The sequence below is a fragment of the Ailuropoda melanoleuca genome, chromosome 8 (assembly GCF_002007445.2).
Source record: "Ailuropoda melanoleuca isolate Jingjing chromosome 8, ASM200744v2, whole genome shotgun sequence".
Taxonomy (NCBI): domain Eukaryota; kingdom Metazoa; phylum Chordata; class Mammalia; order Carnivora; family Ursidae; genus Ailuropoda; species Ailuropoda melanoleuca.
In genome coordinates, this window is record NC_048225.1 from 19,117,782 (window position 1) to 19,136,851 (window position 19,070).

Consider the following 19,070-nt stretch of genomic DNA (forward strand, 5'->3'; position numbering starts at 1 on the left):
CCCCTGTGGCACTTGCCTGTTAGTGTGTTTGATAGACATCTTTGAACAAATCTCTCAGCCTTTATACAGTGGAGACAACAAAGGCACACACAGGGTGGGTTTGAGTTCATTCTCTCATTCTGGGTCTCAGTCTCAATATGGAGGGATTGGGGGGAGNGGGGGGGGGGGAGAGAACTGGGTACTCATTGTAATGTCACTCTTTGTCCTGTTCTCACAGATGTACCTTAGGGAAGAATGGCTGCAGGAAATGACTCTTCAGTGACCGAGTTTATCCTGCTGGGTTTAACACAACAGCCAGAACTCCAGCTGCCTTTCTTCTTCATTTTCTTAGTAATCTATGGGGTCACAGTGATGGGGAATATGGGCTTGATTATTCTGATTGGTCTGAGCCCTCAGCTGCACACTCCCATGTACTACTTTCTCTTCAACCTTTCCTTCATTGATCTCTGCTACTCGTCTGTCATAATCCCTAGAATGCTGATGGGTTTTGTAAAAGAGAACATTGTCCCTTATGCAGAGTGCATGACGCAGCTCTGTTTCTTCTCCTTCTTTGTTATTGATGAGTGCTATATTTTGACATCGATGGCCTATGACCGGTATGTGGCCATCTGTAAGCCCCTGCTTTACAAGGCCATCATGTCCCCTCAGGTCTGCCTCATGCTGATGGCGGGAACATATGCGATGGGGTTTGTGGGTGCCATGACCCACACCGGGTGCATGCTGAGACTGACCTTCTGTGATGGCAACATCATCAATCATTACATGTGTGACATACCTCCTCTCCTCCGGCTCTCCTGCACCAGCACCTACATCAACGAGCTGGGGGTTTTCATCGTGGTGGGCGTCAACGTCATAGTGCCCAGTCTCACCATCTCCGTTTCTTACACCTTGATCCTCTCCAACGTTTTCCACATCCGTTCTACAGAGGGCAGGTCCAAAGCCTTCAGCACCTGCAGCTCCCACATAATTACTGTTTCTCTCTTCTTTGGGTCATCAGCATTCATGTATCTTAAGCCTTCTCCTGCTGGGTCTTTGGATCAAGATAAAGTATCCACAGTTTTTTATACCATCGTGGGGCCAGTGATGAATCCTTTTATCTACAGCCTGAGGAACAAAGATGTTAAAATTGCACTGAGTAAGACTTTGAAGAAAAGGGTGTTCTCATAAATGGAAACTGTGTTAGTTATAGATGCCAAATCCTAGGAAGGGCATGCAGTGTATGAAGCTATGGAGAGAACAGTAAGAAAACAAAACAGAAAAGGAAATGATTCAAATAATAGGGTAAATTAAGTTAATTATTTCTAAATCATTTCACAAAGACAGTATAAGGAAGAAGAGGATCACTCCTTTATCTTTTCATAGAAAGTAAAAAGGAGCTCATTTGTCATTCTCCAGCTCATTTTCAGAAGTTATAAAGCTTTAAGTATAAAAGATTGAATGGTAATAAATNAGAAAGTAAAAAGGAGCTCATTTGTCATTCTCCAGCTCATTTTCAGAAGTTATAAAGTTTTAAGTATAAAAGATTGAATGGTAATAAACCCAGAAATGGTAAAATGTGAGATTTTTTGACTGAGGCACGTCTGGAATTCCTGTGAAGCTTTGTCATGGATATATGGACTTTGATGGACTTCGGATTTGGCCATTCATTCATTCATTCATTAAACCTCTATTGAAAGGCTGCGGTGGAAATGAGAGAGGTCTGGTAGACCACTGTAGGGCATTTTCTTTAGGGAGATCCTTTGTTTCCTCAAAGAAGATAAAAATAGAAAGATGCTCTCCTCCCTCTGGTCTCTGGTCTCAAGGGAGTGTGGTAAAGGGAGATTTCCTTCTGCTCCTAGATCCTAAGGACAAGAAACAAATAACCTTCTAGAGGTGTCAGGAATAAAAGGAACTTGCACTGGGTTTTGCCTCTTGGGACTTCAGGGCACAAAATATAGATAATGTTAGGTATTTATTTACCCAAAGGTTATAAAAACACTGATTTAAAGGGATACACACACCCTGATGTTTATAGCAGCATTATCAATAATAGCCAAATTATGGGAAGAGCCCAAATGCCCATCGACTGATGAATGAGTAAAAGAGATGGTGTGTGTGTGTGTGTGTGTGTGTATATATATATATATATATATATATATATATATAGTGAAATATTACTCAGCCGTTAAAACTCTTGCCATTCACAATGATGTGGATGGAGCTAGAGTGTATTATGCAAAGCAAAATAAATCAGAGAAAGACAAAAACCATAGGATTTCACTCATATGAGGAATTTAAGAAACAAAACAGATAAACATAGTGGGGAAAAAAAGGAGAGGCAAACCAGAAAACAGACTCTCGACTACAGAGAACAATCTGAGGCAGGCCGGAGGGGAGGTGGGCAGTGGGATGGGTGAAATGGATGATGGGGATTAAGGAGGGCACTTGTGGTGACGAGCACCGGGTGTTGTATGTAAATGTTGAATCACAAAACTTTGCACCCAAAATGAATATTACACTGTATGCTAACTAACTGGAATTTAAATAAAAACTTGAAAAGAATTCAAAATTGACAGTTCTTTCTTTTCTGTTGAAACCCCTTTCTTCTTCACTGTTTCAGATGGGGAATCTGCTATCATCTTAATCATTGTATCTCTGTAGGTTGTCACTTCTCTCTACCTTCACAGAAAATTTTGCTTTATTTTTAATTTTCAGAAGTTGACTATGATGAGCCATGACATGGATTTCTTTGGATGTGTTCTAACGTTTGCACAGCTCTTGACTCTGTCTTCCTCTGATTTTGAGAAAATTTTAGCTACTATGTCTCTTTTTGTTTGTTTGTTTCAAGTTTTTATTTAAATTCTAGTTAGTTAACAGAGTGGCCGTGGTACCATTTTACATTCCCTCCAGCGATATATGAATGGTTGAGCTTCTCCACATCCGTGCCATCATTTCGTATTGTCACTGTATTTTATTTTGGTCATTCTGATGGATATGAAATATCTCATTGTGGTTTTAATTTTTATTACCCTCATTCCTGATGATACTGAACATATTTTCATGTGCTTATTTGGCAGGTATATGGCCCTTCAGTGACCTGTCTTTCATATCTTTTGCCTGTTTTCTAATAGAAATGTTTCATTGTTCTTGTTGTTTTTACCGTTGAGTTTTGAGAGTTCTTTCTTTTTCTTTTTAAAAATACATTCTAGGGGCGCCTGGGTGGCACAGCAGTTAAGCGTCTGCCTTCGGCTCAGGGCGTGATCCCGGCGTTATGGGATCGAGCCCCACATCAGGCTCCTCTGCTGTGAGCCTGCTTCTTCCTCTCCCACTCCCCGCTTGTGTTCCCTCTCTCGCTGGCTGTCTCTATCTCTGTCAAATAAATAAAATCTTTAAAAAAAATAAAAAAAATAAAAATACATTCTAGGTACTTTCCAGGAGGTCCTTTGTTGGGTATATGGATTACAAATATTGTCTATAGTTTATATATTTTTGCTGTTATCTTTATTATTTTTTTTTCTATTTTCTTTGGGCTTCTGCAACAGGGATTTGTCCATTTTATTTATTTATTTATTTATCTATTTATTCAATTATTCATTTATATCACCATGGACTGATGGACATTTATTTTATATTTTAAATTGTAATCCATTACTGCTTTATTGATTCTGTTGCTCAAATTATTCAAGTTTTGGCTATTGAGAACCCTTTCAATGAGCTCTTGTGTCTCTTTTTATTTTTTTTAAAGATTTATTTATTTATTTGAGGGGGAAAGGGCAGAGGGAGAGAGAATCCCAAGCGGACTCCCTGCTGAGCAGGGAGCCTGACGTGGGGCTCGATCCCATGACCTGATCATGACCAGAGCCAAAATCAAGAGTCATACACTCAAGCCACTGAGCCACGCAGGTGTCCCAGCTCTTGTGTTTCTTTGACAGAACCATATCTGTGTGTGTGTGTGTGTGTGTGTGTGTGTGTGTGTGTGTGTGTATAGCTCAGCACTTCTTTGCTTTCTGGAACCACAAGATGCTCCAGGCTCATCTTTCCAGCCCAAGTTTCTTTTATTGAAGAATATCATTAGAAACCAATACCTGAGCACGAGATGTACTTGCTACTACTAGGATATCATTGCTTCTAGGCTCTCTAAGTGGACAGAACAAGGAAATACATGTATCTACACGTATCTATAAATATGTCCATAGGCAGTCGTCTGTGGCTATATTCAGTTAAACGTGAGTCCATACTGATGACTTCAATTCTACTCCAGAACCACCTGCTTTCTCTCCTTGCTTGTTTGTAAGCTGCTGATCCTCACAGTAATATACCTGATTCTCACCATCTGCCATTGACTTACCCAAGAGTTTAAGAAAGATTGGTATTAATTCTTCTATAAATATTTGATAGAATTCATCTGTGAAGCTTTCTGGTCCTGGGCTTTTCTTTGTTGGGAGGTTTTTGAATACTTATTTAACCTGCATATTTGTTAATAGATCTATTCAGACTTTTGATTTCTTCACGATTCAGTCGTGGTAAGTTTTATGTTTCCTGGAATTTATCCATTTATTCTGCATTGCAAAATTTGCTGGTCTATATTTGTTCATAATAGTGTCTCATGATCTTTTTAATTTCTGGCCATCAGTTGTAAAGTCTTTTATTTTATTTCTGATTTTCTTTCTTTGAGTTTTCTCTCTCTTTTTTCCCCTTAGTCTAGCTAAAGGTTTGTCAATTTTGTTTATCTTTTCAAAAAACCAACTCTTACTTTTGTTGATTTTTTTCTATTTTTTCCCTGTTTTCTGTTTCATTTATTTCTACTCTAATCTTTATTATATCCTTCCTTCTGCTAACTTTGGAATTAGTTTGTTCTATTATTTCTTCTATTATTATAAGATGTATGAGGGAACAGAATATAAAGAACAATAGGTAAATTATTTGGAAGTACAGCCAATGGTTCCTGAGGGATACCTGGGGATGATGTTATACTCATGTCTGTGTGTATATGTTAATAGCAGTGACCATGCACAGATTGTGTTCTGTTAATCTTTTGCTGTGTAACAAAACATCCCCACATTTAGTATCTTAAAACAACAACAATTATTGATTTAGTCACAAGTCTGGAATTTGTGCCAGGTGAGGTGAGAAAGGCTCATCTCTTCTTCACTTCATATTCCCTGGGGCAGCCTGAGGTTAGATGGCTCTGTCCTGTGTTTGGTAAGCCCATACTCACTGTTGTCTCTGATAACTTAGCTGTTGAGGGTCCTGGGCCTCAACACCTCTTCATGTGGGCCTCTTCCTGTGGCCCATGAGCAGACAGTCCATAATCAGACCATGGTGAGTAGTTCCAAGAGTAAGTGCCTTCGAGAGCCAGGGTGAGGCAGCATTGCCTATAGTTATCCAGCCTAAGAAGTCACCTAGCATCTTTCAAATTCAGAATGGGCGGGGAATGGACCCCCTGCCTCTTGACGGAAAAGGGTCATCATCTCTTTTCAAGAAGAAGGTTTGGAATGGATGATACTGTTGTGGTCATCTTTGGAAAATACAATCTGCCTCAATATCTTAGAATTTAGTAAACCTTTGTTGAGGGGTTCAGGGGAGAAATAGAGAAACTGAGAGAGAGAGAGGGAGGGAGAATGATCTAAGTTCAAGGACTCTTTTCTTTTTAAGGTTTTATTTATTTCTTTTTGTGAGAGAAAGAGAGAGCATGAGCGGAGGAGGGAGGGGCAGAGGGAGAAGCCGACTCTCCACTGAGCAGAGAGCCTGATGAGGGACTCGATCCCAGGATTCTGGGGTCATAACCTGAGCCAAAGACAGACACTTAACCAACTGAGCCACCCAGGCACCCTAAATTCAAGGACTCTTAATCAAACTTTGGGGAATCCTTATTTCAACGTGAACCTCCCTTAATTAAAGAGTGGTAAAAGTGGTTCTTGAACATCTGACTCCTAAGCTTACACATTTCTACAACATTCTGGGGAAACCTTACCTTGTCATGTGCTCTAAGTCTGTGCTCCCCCAGTTTTAATGTTTTCAGATATTTACCCTAATTTACATAGCACAACTGTTAGCAATCATTAAAATGGGAAGTGGATATAAACTTGGCAATAAAAACGAAGAAAACAAAATATATTCAAAGAAATGTTATTTTATTAAATTCTAGCATTGCTGGTGAGGGGGCACAAGTATATGTTTTATAGATTTTCATATTATTAAAACAACAATAGTATTGAAATCGTATATCACTTGCATATTAATTGTTTGAATGCCTTTGCTGCCACGGAAGTCCTTCATTTGATGAGGTTGGTTAGTCCGCCTGATCACATGGTTCATGATTTCCTTTGCACACTCTCTCTACCTTCAGGAGTAGTGGTGAACTCCTCCCTCAGGAGCTCCACGTCATAGATGACCAATAGTAAGGATGCTTAGTCACTCTTGTAACATGTTCTTCTCTGCAACTTATCCCACCTAAGTAATGCTTTTGTTTCCCATCTCTTTGCCATATTCATTAAAAAGAGGCTATCAGTCTATGCCCTATTGGCATTGCTGGGAGGCTGAGAAAATGATAGCCCTGTGCAGTTGTCCTCCTTTTGTTAAGGCTGTTTTCATTTTAATTAATACTCAGTAATCCTCTTGTCTGTTTCCCTTAAGTTTCAAGTGAACTTGTAATATTATAAATACACCAAGTCTCCAAAATTTAAAAATCAAACCTAAAGATCAAAATATCTAAAAGGAGAAAATAATCCAGAGGAACAATTTGTCTCTTTTCCCTACTGGATGAAAAACCAATTTTCTGACTTGATACCTTTATTGTGAAGAATGGATAGTGTCTTGTTTGATTTTCAGATCTTGAATATTGAGTTGAACAGATATTTTATAGAGTTAACCTTTGGTTGGGACATATATGAGGTATAAGGGGTCTGTGCTCTTAAAGTTCTTATAATCCAGTTATGCACATGACACGTTCAATAACTATGTAAGACAGGATAGCTTTAGTGCCACTGCGAAAGCTATAATAAATCAATGTCATGAAGAATCCATGCTGACCAGGTCATATATGAAGATGGAGGAGCAGAGTTTGAGAGAGTAAAGGATTCTTACTGGGTAGACAGGTATAGAAGGATTAGGGTCAAAGTTGAGAAGAAGGGACTGGAATGGCACAGGCACAGATTTCTGTGATATATCCTATTATTTCAACAAAGCAGCCATTTGACAAGATAGCAGAATGCTTTAGGACAGGACAATTTATTTTTAGCTCTGCCTCCCATTCTATGTTTTGCCCTCCCTATATTCTACCTGTGCTTAAAACCTACTCTATGGGAATAATTATCTTCTCTGGGTTCCTTCTGGCCTTCCTACAGATAAATCAGTAATTCTGAGATACTAGAACAAAGGAGATTAGCTCTGAATTTTGGCTTGAGTTCTGCACATTCAATGCATTTCTTTCTTTTTTCGATGTGTTTTTTCCCTTCCAGAAATGCCAGGTTCAGATCCTGCCTTTATGGAGGATGACGCACTCTTTAAAGTTCAGAGAATCTTTATCTCTAAGAGGACTGCCCTTGGTTCAAGGTCTAACATGATCTTGAGACCTGTAATATAATTGGGAGTTCATAAACAGTGAAGGCTAGATTCAATTCTCTCTAAGGTATTCTGGTATAATCGAAATGTGCGGTCTCTGAAGCCATACAGATGTGAGTTGAAATCATGGCTTCGACTGTTACTGGTTGCATGACCTTGGAAAAGTTATGTCACCTCCTTCAGTCTCAGTTTCCTTGTCTGTATAATATGATTAATAACATTGTCTTAAAACATAGTTCTAAGGAGGAATACTATAAAGTAACAAGCACAGTGCCTTGTATATATGTGCCCTCAAAATGATCATGGTTACTGTTCCAATTCTAACATTCTTTCAATTTGTTCCCTTTCCAGCACCTCTACCATAATTCCATAAGATGTCTCTCCATCTCCAATGGTATCACCCAAGTTTGACACTGTTTCTCTCATGTCTAGGATGTTATAATGGTCTATTAACTGGTCATTCTACCATTTGTCTCTTTTCCTCTCCCTTCTTACTTATCCCATGTTTTAGCATTTACAAATGTGGCTGCTTCTTCTTCCTAGAGAAGAACAGGAGAAATGAAGAGGCAGAATGTTTGGTGCATAATCCAGACTCTTTAGTCTGACATTCAAGGCCCTTTTTCAGTCCACAGAGTCCTTCCAGGTCATTCACAGACTTTTTTGAACACAACACGGCTCCACGCACTTATATGGCAGCTGCTTTAACTAAAGCCTCGAGTTATTATTTGTTACCTTGGAGTCTAGAAATATATATTTTTTGTGTTGCTTCCTCCATGTTCAATGAAGATATCAAAACCCTGCCAATTCTTCAGAGATACTTTGAACCTTAGTTTGTATAATAAGCTCTCTTTGACATCCTTAGCAGGCTTGGTAAGAAAAGGGAACATTTATTTTGCACAAGGCACTTAACGTAATTATATCATTTAGTCCTCATAAAACCCTACAAAGCAGTTATTTTTAACCTTACTATTATTAATAGAAGACATTGAGGCACCAAGTATTATAAAATTTGCACAAGATTCTACGTTCATTGACTGGTAGGATCAGGATTAGAATACTGGTGGCTCTGACTTCAATGTCTATGCTATTTCTATTACTTCGTTACATACCATCTTGAATGGGAAGGCAAAGATGATGACACTTAACTAAGTCACCTTGAGTAAGTGACTTTTCCCCTTGCAGTTGTATTTTATCATCTTAAAAATGTGGTTTGTCCTCTTAAGCTAGGTGATACATAGGTAAAATTTCATTTACTATTTGTTCCTTACATTTCTGTTATTAACACAGTATTCTTTAATATGTTATTTAGTTAATCAAATTATTGCATATGAAATAAAAAAGAATCATTTACTAAAACAAGTGAGGATAAGAACAGCATTTCACATACCTCTGAGCCATGGAACTTAGATCTCGAAGACGCTCTTAGACATCACCTAAGCAGTCCCTCCATTTCATAGATGAGGAGTTTGTGACTGAGGCCGTGAGAGATGTCACTTGGCCGAAGGGAGGGAGAAAAGTTCATGGCCAAGCGGAAGCTCAGTTGCACCGATTCCCCCTTGAACGATTTTCCCTCCCCATTTTGCTATGGGGATAGTTGTTTTCTTGGCAGGCCCATGAAGAGTCCCGGCACAGGTCAGGGGGGGCGGGCTGCCTGCTGGAGACTCTCGCGAGCCTCGACCCAGAAGTCTTTGCAGAGCCCTCTTGACCTCCTTGTTCCGCAGAGTGTAGATGAAAGGGTTGAGCATGGGAGTAATGATTGTGTAGAAGACAGCAGGGGCCCCAGCTCCTGCCCCCCCGGAGCGAGGCTGCAGGTAGATGCAGACAGGTGGCACGTAGTACAGCAGTACCACTGTGAGGTGCGAGGTGCAGGTGGAGAAGGCACGCCGCCGGCCCTGGGCGGTGCGGATCCGCAGCACCGCCGCGACGATAAAGACGTAGGATACGACGATAAGGACCAGGCAACCCGCCGCCACGATGCCAATGTTGGCCAGCATGACAAGCTCATTAACGGTGGTGTCTGCGCAGGCCAGCTTCAGCACCGGGGGGATGTCACAGAAGAAGTAGGCGATGCGGTGAGGACAGCAGTAGGGCAGGCGGAAGGTGAGAGAGGTGTGGATTGCAGAGTGCAGAGCACCTACGGTCCAAGTGAGTCCAGCCAGCCCAGCACACATCCGTCTGTTCATGGCCACTGGGTAGCGTAGGGGTTGACAGATAGCTAGGTAGCGGTCATAAGCCATGAGCGTGTATAGGAAGCACTCAGTGCTGGCCAGGAAATGGAAGCAGTAAAGCTGCACAGCACAGCCCTCGAAGGAAATCACCTTCCCATCCACGGTCAGCAGGCCTGCCATGACCTTGGGCACTGTCACTGTAGACAAACAGGCATCCAGGAAGGAGAGGTGCCCCAGGAAGTGGTACATAGGGGAGCAGAGGTGAGGGTCAGAGCCCACAGTTACGAGAATGAGGAGATTCCCGGTCAAGGTGATGCTGTAGATGAGGAGGAAGAGGAGGAAGAAGAGGCTGGGATGTTCAGCTGTGTACATCAGGCCCTCCAGAAAGAAGTGGCTCACCGCAGTCTGGTTGGGGTCTTCTGTCTCCATGGCCATCTTTTCCCACCAAAAGTGGTTAGTTATCCCCTTTGTAACAAAACTGACATCAACAAGCATAATAAGCAGCCATTCCTCTTCGCTGAAATGTCATTAGCCATTGGGCTACGCTGGCTTGGTCTTGCCCCATAAATGAGAGAAAGCTACACAGTTTCATTTCACTCTTTTGACCTGTTCCAGTGTTTTCTTGCTGTTGTTTCAAAAATGGATCTTTCAATAGGGGGGATCCACACAATCCTTTGAGGCACATAAAGGGCTGTATCAGTTACTTGGAGAAATGCATTCCCTAAATAACAGCAATATAAATATGGATTGTAAATCTTACTCTCATTGACCATGTCTTTTTTTGCAAATATTTCAAAATTGTGATCCCTTCACTGTCCTAATTTACTCTGCCAGACTGCAGATGTGGAGAAGCCAGCTCTTATTGCCACGTGACACTAGGGAGTTGTATCCCATATTTGGGAGATACTTGCCCAGAGTTTGGGTGCTATTACGTCAGCCAGGAACCCAGCAGTTCCATCCATTCCTCACTCAGAGGGAGTTCTTCGGAATTAACAGCTCCCCTTAGCCAACTCTCAAGTGTATGGCAATGAAGCCTTAGAGAATTGAGTGAGTAATTAGAAGGACAAAATTTTAAGTACATTTCTTGCTCTTCCTATAAATCTTTTGGGAAATGTTTTCCTGTGCTTTTATTGTTGAGTCGGAATTGATAATCTAAGAGTTTTCTTCAATTGCTTCCATCCTTTATCTCCTAAACCTTATTAGATATTGCATGTTATGAAAATTTTCTCTAAACTCCTGATTTCTAGGGGCACCTGGGTGGCTCAGTTGGCTCAGGTCATGGTCCCAGGGTCCTGGGATCGAGCCCCACATCGGGCTGCCTGCTCAGTGGGGAGTCTGCTTGTCCCTCTCCCTCTGCCCCTTGTGCTCTCGCAATCTTTCTCAAATCAATCAATCAGTCAATCAATCAATCAATCAATCTTAAAAAAAGGTAAACTCCTGATTTCTATTGTATCTTCAATTCCCATGGACCTAACCCTGCATGTGCATATTTTATACCTAGAATTTCACAATGATTTTATGTCGCAACTCTCACTCACAACCGGAATGTATCAAATGGTTCTGTATTCAGCTTCTTCGACCGGTCTTCTTAGAGCAACATTGTTTGATTTATCTCGGCTCTTTACTGTTCCCCACTGCCTAAAGCAACAATTGCATCACTATCTGATATTCAAAATTATCTATACATTGTTTCCATTATTATCACAAAATCTTTATCTCCTACAATCCCTTAAAGAAATCTCTTTTATCTAGGGATGCTGTTTGGCTCATCTTCTGTGCAATTTGCCATAATCTCTCCCTGATCCTCACTGCAGTCCAGTTTTGAACATGAATGAAATTCATTTAATCTCTCACAAATCTACTCTCTGTACTTAAGTTTGAACATTAATTCCTCTACAAGCCTTTTTTTTCTTTTAAGATTTTATTTATTTATTTGATGGAGAGAGAGACAGCCAGCGAGAGAGGGAACACAAGCAGGGGGAGAGGGAGAGGAAAAAGCAGGCTCCCAGCAGAGCAGGGACCCCAATGTGGGGCTCAATCCCATAACGCCAGGATCACTCCCTGAGCCGAAGGCAGATGCTTAACTACTGAGCCACCCAGATGCCCCTCTACAAGTGCTTTATGAATATTTTATCTTACACTGATTTATTCATTCCTGAAACCTACGGTATTCATGATAATTATGAATAAATACCTAAGCATGTAGTGTCTTGACTACCATAGTGTTCCACGTGCATATGTCTTGTCTTCCCATGAGGAACACAGGGAAAATATCTTATGCCTTCTCTAGTTTCCCATGAACATTGGAGATAAAGAAGTCCAAATATGAAGGAGCCAAGTTTATTTTGATTTTTATAAACTTAAATTTAAATCCCTGATCAGGCACTCATTAGCTGAAAGAGAGGGATCATGGTACTTACTTTCTCTGTTCCTCCATTTCTCAAATTAAAAATGGGGATATCATCGTTTGTGATAATTATTATTTTACTTAGAATGTAGCAGGACACATAACATATGACCTTACATTTCTCCATTTTCACTAATTTATTCAATGCAGTTATATTTCCCCTGATGCTCCTGACAAAAAATTATACAGCTTCTCCTTGAACAAATTCAGTAATGGAGTAATCCCTATTTCACAAGAAAGCCCATTTCAATGTTGGGTGGATCAATATCTCATAATGTCCTTTATATCAGTGGTGGATATGTATCCCCTATATTTCAGCCAATTTAGTTTAAGATTTTCTCTCATCACACCCACTGGAATGGATTTCTTTTATATATATACTTATATGTATATATACATGTGACAAATGGTAAGAAGAGTTATCGGATGTAGACAACTGAAACCTGTATACATTGTTAGAGAAAATACAAAATGGTATAGCCACTTTGGAAAACAGTTTAGCAGTTACTTAAATAGTTAAACATGAATTTACCTAATGATTTGCCATTTCCACTTTTAGGAAGCCACACAAGAGGAATGAAAACTTACGCCCATATAAATGTGATTGTTTATAACAGAAGTACTCGTAATAGCCAAAGCCTTGGAAACAATCATGTTTGTTGTTCATTGGTTGGTGAATGGATTGAAAAAAAAAAGAGTATATCCACACAATGAAATATCATTCAGCAATAAAAAAGAACAAAATACTAATGCAGTTCATGAAATGGACAGAACTCAAAAACAGTGTGCTCGGGGCACCTGGGTGGCTCAGTTGGTTAAGTGTCTGATTCTTGATTTCAGCTCAGGTCGTGATCTCAGGGTCATGAGATCAACCCACATCAGGCTCTCCTTATCCCTCTGCTCCTCTTCCCCCCTCCCCCTCTCTAAAAAACCAAACCGGGGCTCCTGGGTGGCGCAGCGGTTAAGCGTCTGCCTTCGGCTCAGGGCGTGATCCTGGCGTTATGGGATCGAGCCCCACATCAGGCTCTTCTGCTATGAGCCTGCTTCTTCCTCTCCCACTCCCCTTGCTTGTGCTCCCTCTCTCGCTGGCTGTCTCTATCTCTGTGGAATAAATAAATAAAATCTTTTAAAAAAATAAATAAAAAAATAAAAAACCAAACCAAACCAAACAAAAAAACAGTGTGCTAAGAGAGAAGCCAGACACAAAAGGTCTCAAATCGTATGCTTCCATTTTGATGACACGTTCTTTTTTTTTTTTTAAGACTTTATTTATTTATTTAACAGAGAAAGAGACAACCAGTAAGAGAGGGAACACAAGCAGGGGGAGTGGGAGAAGAAGAAGCAGGCTCCCAGTGGAGCAGGGAGCCCGATGTGGGGCTGGATCCCAGGACCCTGGGATTACGCCCTGAGCCGAAGGCAGATGCTTAACGACTGAGCCACCCAGGTGCCCCTGATGACACGTTCTGTAAAGACAAGTCTTTAAAGAAAGAAGGTGGATTAATGGATGCCTGGGACGGGGCTGAGACAGGGAACGAGCACAAATGGTTAGACAGATCTTTCTGAAGTGATAGAAATGTTCAAAAATTGGATTGTGGTAATAGTTGTTCAACTTTGCAAATTTACTAACCATCATTGAATTGTATACTGAAATTCGCTAATTTAATGGTTGCATTGTATACTTTAATAAGCTGTTAAAGAAATATAAAAAAGGAAAATCTGGGGCACCTGGGTGGTGCAGTCGTTAAGCGTCTGCCTTCAGCTCAGGGTGTGATCCCAGCGTTCTGGGATCGAGTCCCACATCAGGCTCCTCTGCTAGGAGCCTGCTTCTTCTCCCACTCCCCCTGCTTGTGTTCCCTCTCTCGCTGGCTGTCTCCCTCTCTGTCAAATAAATAAAAAATATCTTAAAAAAAAAAAAGGAAAATCTGCTAAGTGACACAACACATGATTTAAATAAATGGAAAGAGACTGTTCAAGGATGAGCATAATAAAGTATTTACATTCCTTCTCATTTTTAAATCTATTTATTTTGAAATGTTAAATTTCCAGAAAAGTTAAAAAAATGAATAAGTAATGGGAAAAAGGCACAGCATAGGGAATATAGTCAGGGGTACCGTAATGGTGTTGTATGCTGACAGATGGTAGCTACACTTGCAACCACAGCATCATGGATGAACTTGTTGAATCACTATATTGCACACCTGAAACTAATGTAACACATTGTATCAACTATATTCAAATAAAATTTAAAAAAACAAAATGGAGTTCTCTTATAGTTAGAGCCAACTTCCCCTAATGTTAACAATTTATAAGCTACAGTAAAATTAGAAAAATCAGAGAATTGATAGTATCGGACTATAAACTCAACTACAGATTATATGGAAACGTCACCAGTTGTCCCTCAATATCCTTTTTCTATTCCAGAATCAGGCGCGGGCTCTTAGTCTCCTCCAGTCTGTGACAGCTCTCATTCATTCATTGTAGTTAACGATTTTACTGTTTGGATGAGTACTGGTCCATTATTTAAGACAACGTCTCTCAGGTTGGGTATGTATATACTTTCCCCTGAGTAGATTGAGCCTATGTATTTGTGGATACCACAGAAGGGATTTTGTATCCTTTCTAGGACATCATTTCAGAGTATATGTCCTATTATTGGTTATGTGACATGTCTTGGGGGGTAAAAATACTTTGAGCATATGCTTAAATTCCACATCCTGTCAAATTTTCACTCACTGATTTTAGAATATATTCATGTATTTTGCCTGAAAATATTATTTTATTGTTTATCTAATGGTGATGGAGAAACATTTCCCTTGATCTTCCACATGATGAATAGGAACTTCTGTAAGGAATGGTTCTTCTTCCCCACTTATGTATTTATTCAATTATTTACATAGGTAGGGACTCATGGATATACATTTGATTCTGAGATTAAATAGAATCCAATATGATAATTATTTATTTTGTTATTCAAATTGTACTAGCTTTGGTTATTTGGAGCGCCTTCTGTTTGTCACCTGTGTCTTATTGAAATGCTCTATCTTTTTCATATACTTTCTTACTTCCTGGCACAACAAGATGGTCTGGGCTCCTTTTGTATCAAAAAAAAAAAAAAAAAAAGCAAGCAAACAAGCAAGGGCAAACATTGGCAAGAATGGTAGAGAAATTGGAACCCTCATGCCTTGTTGGTGGGAAATGTAAAATGGTGCAGCCACTGTGGAAAACAGTTTGGAGTTTCTTTGAAAAGTTATTCAGAGTTACCATATGACACAATTCCACTCCTGGTTATATACATGAGAGAACTGAAGGCATGTTTTCATGAAAACATACACAAATATTCTTGGCAGTACTATTTGTAATCGCTGAAATATAGAGCCAATTCAGAAGCCATCAACCAGTAAAAGGATGAACAAAACATGATATGTGCACAGTACGCAATAGTACTCAGCTATAAAAAGCATGAAATACTGATATGCTGTATATGTGGATAGTAACTATTATTAAAACAATGAACCTGAAAAAGAGCATGACTGTGAATGTGAATGAACCTCAAAAACATGTAAGTGAAAGGAGAAAAGATCATATATTGCATGATGACAAGTATGTGAAATGGACAGAGGCAGAAAGTAGAGTTTAGGGAATGCCTGAGTCTGTGGGTGGGAGCAGGGACACACTGCAAATAGGCCTAAAGTGAATGTGCACAACTTGTGTAAACTTAAAAAAAAATGAACTGTATGCTTAAAATGAGTAATTTTCCTTCAATAAATCTGTTTTTAAAAATNGGTGGGAGCAGGGACACACTGCAAATAGGCCTAAAGTGAATGTGCACAACTTGTGTAAACTTAAAAAAAAATGAACTGTATGCTTAAAATGAGTAATTTTCCTTCAATAAATCTGTTTAAAAAAATTTTTTTTAAAGGTTTTATTTATTTACTTGTCAGAGAGAGTAGAAAGCACGCACAAGCAGGGGAAGCGGCAGGCAGTAAAAGCAGGATCCCCACTGAGCAAGGAGCCCCATGCGGGACTTGATCCCAGGACTCTGGGATCATGACCTGAGCCAAAGGCAGAAAATGCTTAACCGAGTCACCCGGGCATCCCAATAAATCTGTTTTTAAAAAAGCAGAACATAGGACACCTGGGTGGCTCAGTAGGTGAAGCATCTGCCTTTGGATCAGGTCCTGATCCCAGGGTCCTGGGCTTCAGCCCCACATTGGGCTCCCTGCTCAGTGGGGAGTCTGCTTCTCCCTCTGTCTGCAGCTCCCCCTGCTTGTGTGCGCATGCGTGCTCTCTCTGTCTCTGACAAATAAATAAATAAAATCTTAAAAAAAAAAAGCAGAACACAACTTGAAATCTTCTGAATGAGGTGATATCCCATGTAACGAAAGGATTGTAGCTGACGATCTCCAAGGCACTAGGATGCAGTGAAATGAGTAGGTGTTCTAGAAAGAGGTAGACTTGTGTTCAAATCCAGGCTCCATGCAAGACTAGTAGCTTGTTATGAAGCCCCTTGAAGTTTCTGAGACTTACTTTCCTCATATGTAAATGGATTAAAAAAACACTTAAGCTGTAAGGTTTTACGAGGATTCTAGATGTGCTCGAGTAACTGCAGAATAATTTACTCGCCGATTGGCCACTATTTATAATTCTACATCCAGTATTCTGTGACTTCATGCCCTCTTTGGAATAGCTCTGCCATGCACCCTTCTACTTTCTCTACAATCACTATAGTTAATAACTTCAACACTCACATTTGATATATTTTCATTTCTATTAATTGGTCACACAAATATCTGTCACTCTTCTCTCAATTTTTCCATATGATGCTTTCTTCATTCTCCCCTTAAACAATGGAGAGTCCACCATCTGAAGCCCAATCAAAACTTTTCAAGGCAACTCTGATACCTGAACATAGCATTTTCCTTCCGTGTAAATAGCCAATTCCTCTTATCAGTGCTTTATGCTGCATTGGGCTATATGTGTATCACCTGAGAGCCTAGAAATACATGTCTTTTATATTTTAGATACGTGATCAAAATAGTTGAGCAAAGGCGAACAGATGCTCTCCCTACAGCAGTGATACAAGAAGAGATTCCATGGGAAAGGTGAGCTTTAGAGCCCATAGGCATGAGGAAGAGAGATTCTCAGGCACAGTGATACTGGGCGTGCTGCTCGGGAGGAAGTGATTTACCTGCTTGGAGTTGGACCATTTGTCCCCAGGGCCATCTTTTCACTGAGAGTAGTTGGTTAGTTGCCCCTCTTTTTACTTACCTGAGTCCAGTTTTTGTATTTTAGCATTTCCTTTTTTCTACGAGGTCACCTCCAAGTGCAGTTGGCCTCATGGAACATATAAAGACTTATAAGATTACTCTGCAGGTCCTTACAAGAATTTTATTATTGCCTGCTTCCTTTCAGTATGAATCCCTCAGTAGAGAAATAACTCCTTGCATTCAGCGCTCAAGGTCTAGCCAGGGGGTGAAAGTGCTGATGTCCTATCCGAGTACATGCATCACCTCCAAGAGAGGCTGGGAAATCCGACTGCTACCGAAGAACTTGCGAAACCTGATTTCTTCCAAACTTCTACTATCCTGCTTTTTAAAAGCTTTTTAGAGCCGCAGATGGTGACGGGCAAGGCTTTATTTCTAGGAGGCATGGAAAAGTTTATCAAACTCATATAAACTATTGCCCGGAGTTTGCATTTTATTACATTGACAGGAACATAATAGTCCCATTTTGCACACATCCAGAGTGAGCTTTGTAATCCGAGCTCTACAGATTTTCCCCCAATTTGGTNATTGACAGGAACATAATAGTCCCATTTTGCACACATCCAGAGTGAGCTTTGTAATCCGAGCTCTACAGATTTCCCCCCCAATTTGGGATTGTGTGTTCACTGAATAAGCAGAATGGCAACTCCTTTCCAGTCTCTTAGTGGGTCAGCTCAACACCGAAGTTCTGTTTGAATTGTTCTATCTTTTTTGTTTCAATCTAATTAGGCTTTAGTTCTGAAATGTATCTCCATCCGCATTTTCAACCTTTACCATTATTCTCTTATTTCATCCCAGCTGGATGATTAGAAAAATGGTCTCCTATGAGGTTTCCTCAATTGTCAACTCTCTCTTTGAATGAGTCACTCCGCCCTGCGCATCACCGCCTGATCAAATCCCAGCCACGTGTGTCTCACTGCTCCCCCTAGAAATGGGAGCCACCCCACCCTCACATACTTCCTTACTGGGCTCCATAACATTTTCATTTCACAGTTCAAGACTATCTAAAGTCTGATGGATTATTGTCCATTTATTCTTCTTTCCTCCACCCTTCCTCTGTTCAGTACACTTCCCTATTCAAGCAGATTTCTTCACCTTCTACTAAATTTATCAGTTTCCTCTTTTTCTCCTCACTCTGCTTGTCCATCTTGAAGAAATCAACCTTCATTTTTACCTGATAATATCTCCAAAGCTTCTTAGAGCTTAATGTGCACCTGAATCCCCTGAGAATCTTCGGAAAGATTCTAATCCCCCAGGTGTGGAGCAGGGCCCGGGATTCTGCCTTTCTGACTCCACCCCCGAGATGTCCATGCTGCTGTTCCATGGGTTGCCCTTTGAGAAGCAAGAATCTAAACCACTATTTGAGATTAAGATCGAGCTTTTCTTCTCCTCGTTTTCTTCTCTGGCTAAGAGTGTCCTGGCTTGGGGTGCCTGGGTGGCACAGCAGTTAAGCGTCTGCCTTCGGCTCAGGGCGTGATCCCGGCGTTATGGGATCGAGCCCCACATCAGGCTCNTCCCATTCCCAAACTGGCTTAGGGTACTAATTCCCTCTTCTCTGTGCAGGTGTCAGAGCCCCCTGGGAAGAAGGCCTGTGCTATGGGTTTTTGTGCTTTCCATAAGCATCTTTGAAAGCACAGTAGAAAGAACATGAACCTTGGAGTTAGATGGATTTGGGCTCACATCTTATCA

The 19,070-nt window shown here is 40.5% G+C and overlaps 2 protein-coding genes across 2 annotated transcripts; one reads left to right on the plus strand and one right to left on the minus strand.

Moving 5' to 3' along the window:
* Positions 1-225: 225 nt before the first annotated feature.
* On the plus strand, positions 226-1,167 carry LOC100483800 (olfactory receptor 147-like). Its single transcript, XM_002930000.4, has one exon. The coding sequence runs from the start codon at positions 235-237 to the stop codon at positions 1,165-1,167; it is 933 nt and encodes a 310-aa protein (XP_002930046.3). The 5' UTR covers positions 226-234.
* A 7,865-nt stretch (positions 1,168-9,032) lies between these two features.
* Positions 9,033-10,145, minus strand: LOC100475179 (olfactory receptor 10S1). The gene has a single exon (XM_002928214.4). It carries the CDS (start codon positions 10,143-10,145, stop codon positions 9,033-9,035), a length of 1,113 nt encoding a protein of 370 aa, XP_002928260.1.
* Between the last annotated feature and the right edge of the window lie 8,925 nt (positions 10,146-19,070).

Bases quoted from the DNA above. Each gene is read 5' to 3' on its own strand.
- LOC100483800 (XM_002930000.4), top strand. From the start codon at position 235: ATGGCTGCAGGAAATGACTCTTCAGTGACCGAGTTTATCCTGCTGGGT.
- LOC100475179 (XM_002928214.4), bottom strand. From the start codon at position 10,145: ATGGCCATGGAGACAGAAGACCCCAACCAGACTGCGGTGAGCCACTTC.